The 14599-nt window shown below is 40.0% G+C and overlaps 1 protein-coding gene across 1 annotated transcript in view; it reads right to left on the bottom strand.

Annotated features, from left to right (window-relative positions):
* Positions 1-2850: 2850 nt before the first annotated feature.
* Positions 2851-14599, bottom strand: part of bmp5 (bone morphogenetic protein 5) — a 132465-nt gene continuing 120716 nt past the window's right edge. The window contains exons 5-7 of the mRNA XM_060852788.1: positions 8625-8701; positions 4843-4953; positions 2851-3409 (exon numbers count right to left, since the gene is read on the bottom strand). Coding sequence (XP_060708771.1) covers positions 3260-3409; positions 4843-4953; positions 8625-8701 — 338 coding nt within the window. The 3' untranslated portion in view covers positions 2851-3259. The remainder of the gene's footprint in view (positions 3410-4842; positions 4954-8624; positions 8702-14599) is intronic.

Genomic DNA, 14599 nt, shown 5'->3' with positions numbered 1-14599 from the left:
CCGCCATAAGCCATCTACTGTAACAGTAACTATACTGCAAAAGTACACCATTATCTTAAGATGTCCTGAGGTCATGAGAGGTACCATATTAAACCAAACCTTCATTTTATTCTTTATCTCTGAATATTAAAAATTCAATGCTACATGTCTGTGTAAACAAGCCATTTCAAGCAGTTTAGCTTGTATGTCTTATCGGTACAGAATATGAACCAATCTGATCATACACCAAATTTCACAATTCTTGCATTGTTCTGGAAGTTGTACTTATACCAATTATTCCACATGTAAAGTCCCAACACACCAAGAGATAACTCAGGAAGTGTACTACCTGTCTGAAATATTAAAATCAACTATGAAGAACAATTTTCTGATTCCTTTTCAATATAAATTATACATATAGGTAAATTAAAATCGCTTTTATGTTCATGAACGGTGCCAAATAATCTGAGAATTCATGTTGAAAATAAGCTGTGCTGCATGAATACAGGAATACAAATTTAATAATGTGAAAAGACAATCCTACTGAAGGTTTTATTAAAACATACTGACTTCAGTTAAATAGATCTCAAAATTTGGAAGTTAAAGGGAGATTTAACAAAAATAGTTAAGCTTAACAGATTTTAATAAGAGTACATGAAGATAAAACTACATGAAGAATCAATTATGAAAAGACACCAAGTTAAACAAAAGTTTGGCAAAAATAATTGGGTAAAGGGGAGAATGGTTCTTATTTTTAAGCAAAAAGTTAGTGTAATCTGAATGTACTGCTTGAAAAGATGATAGAAGCAGACACAATATTAACTTCCTAAAGGTATTTTGATAAATACATTTGAAAGGAAAACATTTCCTTTAGTGGCACAGTGCTTAGCACTGCTGCCTCACAGCACCAGAGACCCGGGTTCAATTCCCGACTCAGGCGACTGACTGTGTGGAGTTTGCACATTCTCCCCGTGTCTGTGTGGGTTTCCTCCGGGTGCTCCGGTTTCCTCCCACAGTCCAAAGACATGCAGGTCAGGTGAATTGGCCATGCTAAATTGCCCGTAGTGTTAGGTGTAGGGGTATGGGTGGGTTGCGCTTTGGCGGGTCGGTGTGGACTTGTTGGGCTGAAGGGCCTGTTTCCACACTGTAAGTAATCTAATCTAATTTGCAAGACAAAGGGAATTTTAGTTTGGCAATGTCAGTAATCCCAATCATAATACCCTTCCAAAGATCCAGCACAGATACAACAGGCTAAATGGCCTCTTTGTGCACCACAGGAGTCAGAAAGGTTGTTGAAGTCATGATGTTCTTTATTTGCATTGGGGTTGGTTAGCTCAGTTGTTTGGATGTCTGGTGAGCGATATTAACAGTGCAAGATCAATTCCTGCACCAGGGTTCTGTAACACTAAATCATCGATCCCTGCACTGGCTGAGGGTTATCATGAAAATCCCACCTTCTCAAGATCTCCCCTCACCTGCGGCATGGTGACCCTTGGGTTGAACCCACCACCAAACCTCTCTTTCTAATGAGACGGCAGTGACATTAACTCTAATCTTACTTGCAAGGTGGCATCTCCTCACAGCAGCATAGCTGAAGTGAAGAATTTAGTCTCGATTAAAAGGAGAGACTGTGGATGGTTGCTTAACTTACATTCCACTGTATTAAAGGCTTGGGTAGTTGCTTCAGCCCATGTTTCTCCAATTACCCCCCTTTAATGACATCATTTAGATTACATACTAGTCACCCTACTGTCAGTGATTGAATAGCTGCAATAGATGCTCTTAAAGAAACACACTGAGCTTTACATTATCTCATTTATTTAAAACAATAACATCTGTAAGACCAGAAGAGAATGTAAGATCAGCATCTTTTGTTTATACCCTACTTTTCACCGATTTGCTAGGCTCAGGGCTGCACAGATCTCTTTTATCTCAGCTAATGAGTATTTTATGTTGGAAAGTTTCCAGAATCCAGGTTCAAAGTCAATTTAAAAGCACTCGTAACAATTTCTTGAAAAGAGCACATCATGACCAAAAATGCTGTTTTTGACTTCACACACAGCTTCAGGCTGATACCAAATGATTTTGAAAATGATTATCGTGATTAATCAGCTTTGGGAAAGTATCCCGGATCAAAAGAAATAAAACACAGGCAGTTTCAGTGAGTCCAGAAAACATGAGTTAAACTGGGTTATGGGGGCATAGGAAGACAAGAACAGGAGTAGATCAGTCACCCGTGTTTATTCTGCCATAGCTGCTTCACACCTCAATCACATTTGCCTGCCTTTGATGCCATAATTTTCTTGCCTATAACAAAGATTTTTGGCCCAAGTCTTGGATTATGCTGGTTAAGCTGTGGTAAACTTCCTGGCAAACCACCAAGGATTAATATATCCTTCCTGAGAAGTGGTGTCCAATACCAAACACAGTATTCTAGGTGGGATAGGTCCAAGGTTCTGTACCACTGAACCATCAGTTCCGCGCCTTTGAATTCAGCTTATTCATAATGACTGTTTTCACAGTGAGGAAACTTAGTGATAGAATGCAAAGACTGACAGTTTGTCTGGGGAAATGCATATTCCACTGTGTGACTCCCTGGGACAAAACCTCAATGTCCATCAGCTGTCCGTTACATTTTTTCAATGTAAGGGGAGATGTTTCTACAACGTGATGACAATAGTTTGAATTTATGGACTAAATAGATACAAATAACTAGTTTGTGTGGTTCTGAAATTAAGAATGAATCATCAGGAGAATTGCAAATACTTTTTCATAATGGCCAGCAAGTTTGTAGATACACAGTACATGATGGATAGGACAATAATTAGACAATATTTTAATCTCTAATATTTTATATAGCACAGTTTCAGCAAGAGATGAAGTGTGTAAAAATATTTTTAAATTCCTCTGTTTATAAAAAAAATATATATAGCAGGAAATCAGATAAGTTAATAAACCATTTACCACCTTTGCAATGCTTGTTTCATAAAGAAAAGCTTTGTCTAAAAATGTACCAGTTTTCAGCTCTACTGAATAAATATTTAGTCAACCACAGTTGTTTTTTGTGCACTACCAGAAAGGACTGAGAACATCTGTTTTAATTTTCATGTAGCAAAGTAGTTAAATTGAAAGAAATAAATTATAAGCACAATGAGTACTATATACATAACACTGTACATGAAGCACCTTCAAACCCAATTTGGGATCCCTTGGTGAAAATTTAAAGATGGTCTAAAGATTGGATTTTTAATTGGGTCCTCTTCCTCTTTGAAATTCCCAGCTAGTGGCAACCACATGATCTTACCACCATGTTTCTGTATTTCTTTAATATTACATTTGAACTGTCGTCAAAGTACAGCACAGAGATTGCATTTAGCTTAGTTGGTGCACAGCAAGGTTTGGGGACATTGTCAGGGAACATCAAGTGAACCTGCAAGTGGAAATAAAATTCTTAAATAAACAGACATGTTCCAAACATGTGTAGGCCGAGAAAAATAAAAGTTCCTGAGTTATTTGCTGATGGATTGATTTATAAGCCATTAAGATATGTTGGGCCAAACCTGTGGATCACAAAATCTCATGAAAAAAAATTGCTGACTTATCTAATGCTCAATAGAATATTATGTAAGAATTCACTCAGCCTTAAATCCTGGTCCACCATTTAATGAGATCATGATGAACCAGTGGCATCTTCAGGATCAGATGAATTGTCTCTCAGGGCTCAATTACACTCAATTGCTCATCGCACTTTAAAGACACAGGAATCACACTTACATCCACAGCTGCTGAGTGTACATCAATTTCTGAGTCTTTTGCCAAAAATTGCTATAATGGAAATATATCCAATGTTCGAGTGAAGAAACAATTGAAATAAGTTTAACCTCCTTGTAAGTTTAGTTAAAAAAAAGTTACTGTGTACAAAATGGAACATTTTATGTTGTAAAAATGCTGTTATTTTTTATCAGAAACCCAGACCCATCACTGAACCAGAGAGAAGAGAACACAATAGTTGCTTATGTATTGATATTTTTGTGACAATATACTAACCATAAAGAATGGAACTATTCTAGTATTGGAATTTCTTTAATTATATTTTAATATTTGCATATTCCTCTTCACTGTACCATAGTAAAAATATGACTGAAATAGCTTCTCTAAAGGGCTATCACTTTCAAGGATAATTGGCTGGTCAAAACTATTCAAAAGTTAAGAGTTACTCAATTCAACTTCTATACCACTGCTGCTCAATTCTAACATAACACTGGCAACATACTAACAATGCATTCATTAAACTTTAGCCAATTTAATAAAATATGGTTTGCGAGAATTTGGCTCAAAAAGGTTATAAATTCCAACTGCATCTGCATCATGGAAAATTATGGAAACCAGATCTGACACTATCTGATATCTGAGACTATGAACTTAGAACAAAGAACAGTACAGCACAGAAACAGGCCCTTTGGACAACCAAGACTACGCCCACACATGATGCCTTTCTAAACTAAAAACCTTTTGCCTCCGTGCAGTCCATATCCCTCCATTCCCCACCTATTCATATAGCTGGCAAAATGCTCTTAATCTTTGCTTTTGTATCTGCCTCCACCACTTCCATTCAGGCACTTGCCACCCTCTGTGTAAAACAACTTGTCTCTCACATCACCTTTAAACGTTCTCCTGTTTACCTTAAACCTTTGCCTATCGGTAGTTGACATTTCTACCCTGAGAAAAAGTCTCCAACTATCCATGCCTCTCACAATTTTGTAAGCTTCTATTAGGTCACTCCTCATCCTTCAATATTCAAATTTTTAAAAATCTAGTCAAAAGTTATGAATATATATGAATTTAGAAGATTATGGCACATACCAGTGTTTGCACAATTGCATGGTTTGTAGCGTTCATGTGAGCATTGAGTGGAAAAGAGCACTCTCCATCACAATAGAAAGCTGCATAGCCTTCTGGGGCTATGATCCAATCCTAGAAACAGATTAGGCAATTATAATCCAGTTATCTCAATAATGTAAAAAGAACTATCTATTCTTTCTGAAAACTCCATTAGCTACATCTTGTGTGCGGTATACCGTCAATAGTCTTGATTAAATCAATTCAAATTAATAATCCTGTGTGCTATTTTACAAAGTGCTAACATATTTTAGATGTACTGAACACCTTGCAGAAAACTTTCACTGGTCAACGCGAAACCGATAAGATAATTCTCATTTTGCACCAGCCCCCCATTATTTTGAATAGTTTGTCCAAAAATAGCCTGAAAATGTATTCTTCAAAAACACTAACTGTCATGAAACTTTTTGAGCCGACCCAGGCATCATTTTACTCCAGTATTTTGGAAGCAGAGACAGGAAGGATTGAGTTTATTGATTAAATTTGTGCTACCGCTTTGGGAGATTTCAGCACTGTTTTGCACTGCAGCCAAATCTCCAGCATTTTCCAGTCACACACTTGTGGTTAGGTGTTCCAATGTCATTATATAAGCGAAAAACATTAAAAATTCAGGAATAACTTATACCTGAAGAGGTTATCATATATTAAAAAGATTTGTTGATGATTTAGACCCATGTCACACACAGAGGTATGAATATATTACAAATATGCACCATGCAACAGAAATTGAAGATCAAACCAATTTAATAGTTGGAATTCATTGACACACTCGCTGATATTACTCACATTAACATATCCATCTTCCTGAGCACCCTCTGGACTTAACTTAAAGGAAGAGTGCTGACATTGATTGTGAATTTACAATTAGAACAGAACTGCAAAGACTCACTGGGATACATGAAAAGGTCAGAATAGTTTTAAGGAATGTTTCCAATTCTTGCACAGGGATGACCTTCTTTTGATAGAAACGAATGATTTTCCATTGCGAGCTGTTCTCCTAAGTAGATTTGTGCTGGAATCCAGAATATAGGGAAAGTAAGCCACGACCCAAGTATCCCAACTCCTGCGGCTGAACTTTTGAACGATATCAGAAATGGAGGAAAACAGGCCCAAAAAGGTTCAAGGGCAGTTGAGTGCCTGCTTCAGGAAAGAGTTGCTGCTAGTTAAGGCTCAGCAAAATCACACAAGGCAGGCAGACAATTAGGATTGCTAAGAGACTCATCAAAGGAGGCCAATTGGGAATCTCCCGGTTTTGGAAGGTGATGGGCCTACATGCACACTCTTCCATCTGTTCGCAAGGCTAGAATAAAAGGGCATCCCTATCGATTGACTCCACCATCTCACCGCATTGAGTATTAGCTTCAAGCAGATGGAAGAGCACCTGGCACCTAGCTTAGCTTGGACTACAACCAGAAGGCCTCTGACCCATCTTTCAGGTTCAAGAGTCCTTCCACCTGCATACACTGTGCAATGAATACTTATCACCATGCCAATGAAGGGCTCACCATGTGAATATTCTAACCGTAATAAATTTCCCATCAGAGCAGAGCTGGACTCAGGAGCTGAATACCAGTTTCCCAACTCCCTGAGGAAGGTTCCACCCAGTCTCCATGTGTTACAGACCAAACAAACCAAAATTGAAGAAAATACAAAACTTTTTAAAATACACCAATCCATTTCCTAAAGGGTTGCTAGTCACAACATATAACAGATTAATCTTTAATTCCAGGTCAGTGCTGAAAGATGTACATGTGGAAAAGTTAAAGGTCTGAATGAAGGTCCAGTTAACATATTCTGTCTATAGATTTAAACAAAGGCTCTTCCCTTTAAATAGTTGAATGGAATGAGATTGCAGTCAAATCAGGGGAAAATGTGGAGCTCTTAAAACATTGCATAGCCAAAGTAATATGTGCAACACATTTAGACCAAGGAGCAGGAATAGAGGAAGCAACTAGAAATACAAGCCTGAAAGTGTAACTGCTCTGTGGGTAACTGCTCTAGATTAAGCAATAGCAGCAATGCACCCCAAAGATAGAAGGGTCTCTCTGTTGAAACTGTTACAGTTTGTAAGCATCAACAATAAAGACTGTAATGTTTTTGGATCTCTGGTATTTGAACTATTTTTAAAAGACATCTGCCCTTAATGATGCCAGATCTACTGAGCTCTGAATATGGAAAAATGCTGAAAGATGAGAATCAGTTTTTAACATAGATTGCGCAAACCTTTATCTGTGAAGAGACTCAAACGGCGATTCTCTGCCTGGTGTTACTGTATTGTCAGCACATTTGGTCAAGTAGTGGCCAGGAAATTGGGTTCTAAGTCCTTCTGCCTGGTTCCAGCTGCAATGATGCCTGGAGGTGGCCTCATTACACATTACACACCCATTTTCACTTATTTAACTGATTCAAAGTGTAATAGCTACTGCGTGACATTGCAGGCTTGTGGACTTTCAGACAAAGGTCGTCCAAGCAATACAGCTGTCATTAAAAATGCATGTTAATGGTCAACTGGTTCCAGTTTTATGATATTGGAGGGCATAACTTTAAATGTTTTTATAATTTGTCTTTCAGATCAAACCATTTCCGCATAAAATGCACAGAATCACTGGGGCTGAAGGTTAACCTCAAATAGAATGAGCCCGAATGAAGAGGCTTCGGCAACTGAAAATTCAGATATTGGGAACCCAACAACTGCATTTTCAGCTTTAATGATTGGAACACAGACACTACCCTGCTCCCTAAGTTTAAACAAGTCCATAATTTAAACATTTAACTGAGACTCAAATTTTAGCTGTGGTTTACTTTCAATACCAATTGCCTGAGTGTGAGAAAGTGAGGACTGCAGATGCTGGAGATCGGAGCCCAGAGTACAGTGCTGGAAAAGCACAGCCAGTCAGGCAGCATCCGAGGAGCAGGAGAATCGATTTTTCGAGCATAAGTGCTTCATCACGAAGGTTGTCTGAGGGCTCAAGAAAAGGCAGCTAAAATAAGGTGGGAAGGGGTTCCCAACACTGCCTTAGGGCTGAGGGGAGAGGGGTTGTCTCTTTCAGGTCTCTCAAGCTAACCCCCAAAACACCCCAGCAATAAATCAAAACCCCTGCAAGACCTCCCGCCTGATTGCTCCATTCCACTTCACAAATACACCATGATACTCCCACACATACTTCCGACAGCTCTATCTGCATCTTCTCCCCTTAGCAAACACCCGTGGGCCCCTGATCACTTGCACCAAAGCCCCTCCAAAGGATCTTTCTGATCCCGTCAGCTGATCTCCTAAGCTTCTCAACATCTGATCTCTCTGTCTCCACTGATCTAATTCTTCCCTCCAATCGCTCACCACAATTAGCCAACCCTTCCCAGTGATCTACTGGCACACCTCCTGTAGATTTTATCATCCTCCCTCCATGGTCTTTGCCTGTTCTCTCCAGCCCTTAATTGTCCATGTTTGATCTGGATCAGGACAGCATTTATCAAAGGATATAAATTGCACACCTCATAATGCACAATTTTCTGTTCTTCCCTCACTCTTCTACCTCTGGTAAACTCATGACATCAAGCCCAATATCTGAATATTCTCCATCACTGAGGCACAGGTCAATCCTGTGGATTTAGCACTGAGTCGAAGTATGTTGTGAAATGTCCATCACTCTAGGCCTGCCACCACTAAGAAGTGACTAGGATAATGCTGCTGTAAAAAAATTCTGAATCATTCACAAAACAAAGCACAAAAAAAAGCCATTGATTACCTGCCACCCTAAGTCTCGAAAACTCACATACAGTTCATGCTTCTTGCAAGCTTGCTTCTGCTCACTGCTGTTGTAATCTGTTGAATGGAAGACTGGCATTAGTGTGCAGTCAAAATAAACACAAACACCATACTAGCAACATCACAGTACTCATGGGAATCCCACCATGAGATTATAAACCTTTACTGCTCACACTCTGTCAGTGGAGCATTTAAACAGGTTGGTTCTGAAATTTCTCAGGGTGTGGTAGTTAATTGTCCAGAAGTGACTCCCTCAGAAAGCCGGACTCTGAGAAAGTAAACAGTTTGATTTCCATGAATTGAGCTCAGGTGGGGAACCTGCCAGCCAGGAAAAGACAAGCTTAAACCATGACTTTCAATCAAGAGAGTAGTATCACGGCCCAACATAAAATTCAACCCATTGGCTTAGAAACTGAAACTAGGGCCACACATTGGGCATTAAGTGGCTTACTACTCTCCCAGAATATGTTCCTGGTTGGAGAAGATCTGCCCATGATTAGCACTTGTGTAAGGATCTCATGCTGCCAACATTCTACGTTGGAGTTAACATCTGCAGAAAATTGTGCTTCAGTTTTAAACTATCCACATTCTATTTTGGATCAGCCAAATACCTCACTTGCTACAGATTAGCATGGATTACCACTTTATCATGCTAACTGATGTGAAAATGCTTTTACCAGCATCATTTTAAGGAATTATACAACAATTACAGGTTAATTGCTGGCTTGCTATTTCTGGCTATTGGCTGATATTTGGATGCAATTTTTTTACAGTACTTTAGTACTCGGGAAAGTTCACTTTAATGCACAAAGGGGAGGCATTGTTGGTTTTTCGCTGGCATTGCTATTTGCCTTCTCAGGTATAACTCCAAATCTGGAAGGTCGGGTAGAGCTGTCCAATGGAAATAAAGAATGCTTGGAAGGTATGAGGAATACACAATGAGCAAAAGAAACTACCTGGTAAGAATAGAAGGTGAGATATCAGAATTATCATAAGAGGCTCCAACATGATAGATACCTCAATGGTATTGCTATATTCAGCCCAATGAGTGCAGGCACAACATAAGGCCATTCAGCCTTCGAAGTCTGCTCGACTATACCACAAGATCATAGCTGATTTTACACCTCAACTCCACAATCCTGCATTCCTCAAATCTTGTAATCTCCACAACTTCAAGAGATGGCTTGATCTCTGTCTTCAATCTAATCAAGAAGTGAACACCAGCAGCTGTCTGTAGCAGAGTATTCTAAAGTTTCACAGTCTCAGTCCCAACTGGTTGGCCACTTATTTTAAAGTTGTCATCCATGTACAAGATGAATCAACTGAGGGAAAGATCAACTCAGGCTTTTGCCTGAAATGTCGATTCTCCTGCTCCTCAGATGTTGCCTGATCTGCTGTGCTTTTCCAGCACCACACGTTCGATTCTAATCTCCCGCATCTGCAGTCCTCCCTTTCTCCAGAGGAAACATATCCTCAGCAAAATCCCGTCAAGTCCCTTAAGAACTTTAAATGTCTCCATTATTCCAATTCCCATTCTTTTAAACTCCTGAAAGAAAAGGCCTAGTTTACTCAATCTCGCCCTCACTGTACGATCCCCTTATTCATAGGGCCAATCCAGTGAGTGTTTGTTGCTCTCTCTTGAAAGTTAATATGTCCCTCTTTGCTTAGGAGATTAAAAATGCACACAGTACTCCAGATGTGGCCTCACCAAAGCCCTGTATAATTGTAGGAAGACTCTTTCCTCTTATAATTCAATCCTTTAGCAAAGAAAAACCTAACATACCATCTGCCTTCCTAATTGCTTGCTGTACTTGCATCTTAACCTTCTGTATTGAATATATGAGGCCACCCAGATTCCTTTAATTGGAAAAATTTCCCTGCCTCTTACTATTGGTAAAAGATTTCTGTTTTTTCTTATTTTTTTAAAACCAAGACTTTGCACATTGCCATGTTTTATTCCATTTGGCATGTTCTTGTACATTCATCATACAATCTAGGTCCATCTGCAGCCTCACCATTTACTCTGTTATCTAACTTTATATCAACAGCAAATGGGGATACGTTACAGGTATGTTACTCATCCAAGTCAATCCTATGGGATCGAAAGGGAGGAGTCCACTTTGATTGAGTTACTGACAGCTCATGGAGGGCTAGTCTTGCAGTAAGGGCCACCCCTGTTGGAAGATACACCTTCCCCAACCAACTGGCTTGTCTGCCTTCAATACCTTGCTAATAGACACTAGTGAACCCCAGTCACTGTATTTCAGTGTGGGACTGCTGCAGTTCTGGCATTGGCCACCATGCCCAATGGCAGTGTTAAGATCGAAGAGCTGCTAGCCCTCTAATTGGTCAGTAGCTCCTGGAGACAGATCTTTCTGGCTTAGAGGGGCAGAAACCACAATACTCCTGTCAAGCCATTGCCTGAACTACATAACATTGAGGCATAGCTGGTGGAACAGGTGTGATCTCAAGTTTCTGTTTGGCAGGCTGGCCCACAATCTTCACCTAATGTCCCAGTCATTAGCTACTACATCAGATTTCTAGCGTTTGCAATATATTTCTTTTGTATCTGCTGCAGTACCTTGATCAAGTTAAGCATGCAAAATTTGCCTTTAATAATCTACACCACCTTCCCACCTTCCCACTGCTAATGTCAGGCTAAAGGTCCTGAAACCTCCTGGTTTCTCTCCTCAGTTTCTATTTTGTGGTATAATATTGACACCTTCAGTCCTCTTGCACTTCTTCTGAGTGAAATTATTACTCAGAATATTATGGTCCCCATAAATTAAAATACCTAAAGTTACTGAATGGCCCCTAGATAAAGAAATGGAGATATTAGTTGCAATATTCCAGATCTTACTGGATTCTAGGAGGGTTCCAGTGGAAAACCATTCATGCGATGCTCCTGATTGAGAAGAGAGGCATGCAGGAAATTAAAGGCCAGTTAGCTTTAACATCTGTCATTGAGAAAATGCTAGAATCCATTGTTAAGGAAGAAATCAGGCATAAAAGATTGAATTCAAACACAAATACCTTCTTCTCAACTGTTATCAGACTTTTGAATGGACCTCTCAAATATTAATTCTGATCTCTGTCTCTCTCTGCCCCTTCTCTGTAGCTATAACACTGTATGCTGCACTCTGTTCTGCTACCCTAGTGCTATGTTACGACCTGCCAGTATAGCACATAAAACAACACTTTTCAGTGTATCTTGATACATGTGACAACAATCAATCAATCAATCAATCATGTTTGATAAGGTACCACATACAATGTCATTGCGCAACATAGGAGCTCATGGTATTGGGGGAATGTATTAGCATGGATTGAGAATTGGTTAACATGTAGAAGATAGAGAGACAGTATTCATGGGGTTTTTTTTCAGATCAGAAAGATGCAACTAGCGGAGTGCACAAGGAACAGTCCAAGGGCTGCAATTATTGACTATTTATATGAATGGTTTGGAGGGGGCAGAGTGTAATGTATCCAAAAGTGCTGAGGATAGAAAAATAGGTGGGAGGGCATGTTGTGATATGGATGTAAGGAATCTGCAAGGGAGTATTGATAGAGTCATACAATAATACAGCACAGAACTGTGTCCTCAGCCCATCGAATCTAAATTACTCTAAAGCTACATGGATCTGACTTTCCAGTATTTGGCCCATATCCATGAATATTATAATCTTTCAACTGCACATCCACATACTTTTCGAAGGTCGTGAATTTTCCTAACTCAGCTACTATCCCGGGCAGTGCATTCCAGATTCCCAGCATCCGCTGGGTAAAAGCAATTCCTCAAATCCCTGCTAAACCTCCTGTCTTTCACGGTAAACTAAAGTCCCCTTGTTACTGACCTATCAACTAAGGAGAACGGCGGCGTTCTATCCACCCAGTCCATCCTCCGTATAATCTTCTACATCTCAACCTACTGCCCCTTCAGTCTTCTGTGTTCTAAAGGAAATAACCCAGGCTTATCCAGCCTCTCTTCATAGCTGAAATCCTCCATCTCAGGCAACATCCTGGTGAATCTCCTCTGCACCCCTCCAGTGCAATCATATTCTTCTGATAGTGTGCTGGCCAGAACTGCGCACAGTACTCCAGCTGTGTCCTAACCCCAGTCCTGTAGAGCTCCCTGCCCTTCTAATCTATGCCATAAAGACAAGTACTCTGTATGCTTTCTTAACTACCCTAATAACCTGTCCCGGTGCCTTCAGGGATTTGTGGACAAGAACTCCAAGATTCTTCTGTTCCTCTGTGCTTCCTAGTGTTGTGCCATTCACTGAGTATTCCCTTGTCTTGTTATTCATCCAAAGTGCATCACCTCACACTTATAAATTTTAAATTCCATCTGCTGTTGATCTGCCCATCAGACCAACTGGTTTATATCTTCCTGTAAACTGAGACCTTCTTCTTCACTGCCAACCACCCAGCCAATCATCATGCCATCCACAGACTTACTTTTCACACCACCCACATTCTCTTCCATGTTGTTTATAAGCGTCACAAATAGCAGAGGATCCAGCACTGATCCCTGTGATACACCATTATACATTGAGTTTCAATCACCCATACAGCCTTCTACCATCATCCTACCGCTAAGATAATTTAGGATTCAACTTGCCAAGTTACCCTGAATCCCATGTGCTTTAAACATCTTTATCAGTCAGCCATGTGGGAGCTTGTCATAGACTTTGCTGAACTCCAAATAAACTATGTCAACTGCCCAGCGCTGGCCCATACACCTGGTCACCTCCTCAAGATGTTCCTCCAGATTTGTTAGCCATGACCTCCCTCTGACAAAGCCATGCTGTCTATCTCTGGTCAAACCTTGTCTTTGCAAGTGGAGATTAATTCTCTCCTTCAGAATTTTCTCCAATCATTTCTCTAACACTGATGTGAGACTCATTGGTCTATAATTCCTTGGTTTATTTCTCCAAACCTTCTTAAAAGGTGGAACCACATCAGCTGTCTCCAGTCCACTGACATCTCCCCTGTGGTCAGAGAATTAAAACTTTAGGTCAGAGGCCCTGTAATGTCCTCCCTCGTCTCCCACAGCAACCTGGGATACAACTCATCTGGTTGTGGGGAACTATCCATTTTAAGACCAACAAAATCTCCAATATCTCTTCCCTCCTTATGTCAATCTGCTCAATAACCTTTCAGTCACTCTTCCTGACCTCTGTACCTACATCTTTCTTCTCCTGATTGAAAATAGATGTGAAGCACTTGTTTAACAACCTACGAATACTCCCCAGCTCTATGCACAGATTGTCCCCTTGGTCCCCAGTAAACCCTACCCTTTCCCTGGTTATCCTCTTCCCCTTCATGTACTTATAGAATATATTCGGATTCTTCATAATCTTACCTGTCAATTTCTTTTCTTGCTCTTCTTTGCCCTCCTATTTACTTTCTCAAGTTGACCCCTGCTTTTTTTATTCTCCTCTAAGGCCTCCATTGATTTATCTGCAATCGTACCTGTTAAAAGCCTCTCTTTTCTTTCTCAACTAGTTCTGAAAATCCCGAGATATCAAGGGTCCTCTGAGCTTGTTGTGCTTACATTTCACACTGAAGAGAACATGTTGGGTCTATACTTTCCCCACTTCCTACTTAAACACATCCCACTGTTCTGCTGTTCCCTTCCCAGAGGTACATGTTCCCAGTCTAATTTTGCTATTTATATAGTTGACATCTACTGTCTACAGTCTGTATTTACTGTTCCTACCTTATTTTAATAAAATCTGCCTTCCCCCACTCCAAAACCCTTCACTGCAAACCACGTTTCTCCTTTTCCATAACAAACTTAAAACACACTGTGTAATGGTCACTAATCACTGAAATGGTCCAATACTGTCATGTTGAACACCTCTCTGGTTTCAGTCTACAATATTAGGGCTAGCACTGCCTGTCCCTTGATATTGCTTCTACATGTTAATATAAAAAAGTCTCCTGAACATA

This window comes from Hemiscyllium ocellatum, chromosome 3 (assembly GCF_020745735.1).
Source record: "Hemiscyllium ocellatum isolate sHemOce1 chromosome 3, sHemOce1.pat.X.cur, whole genome shotgun sequence".
NCBI lineage: Eukaryota > Metazoa > Chordata > Chondrichthyes > Orectolobiformes > Hemiscylliidae > Hemiscyllium > Hemiscyllium ocellatum.
The sequence above is the reverse complement of the archived record's forward strand: the minus strand, read 5'-3'. Positions and strand labels throughout refer to the sequence as shown.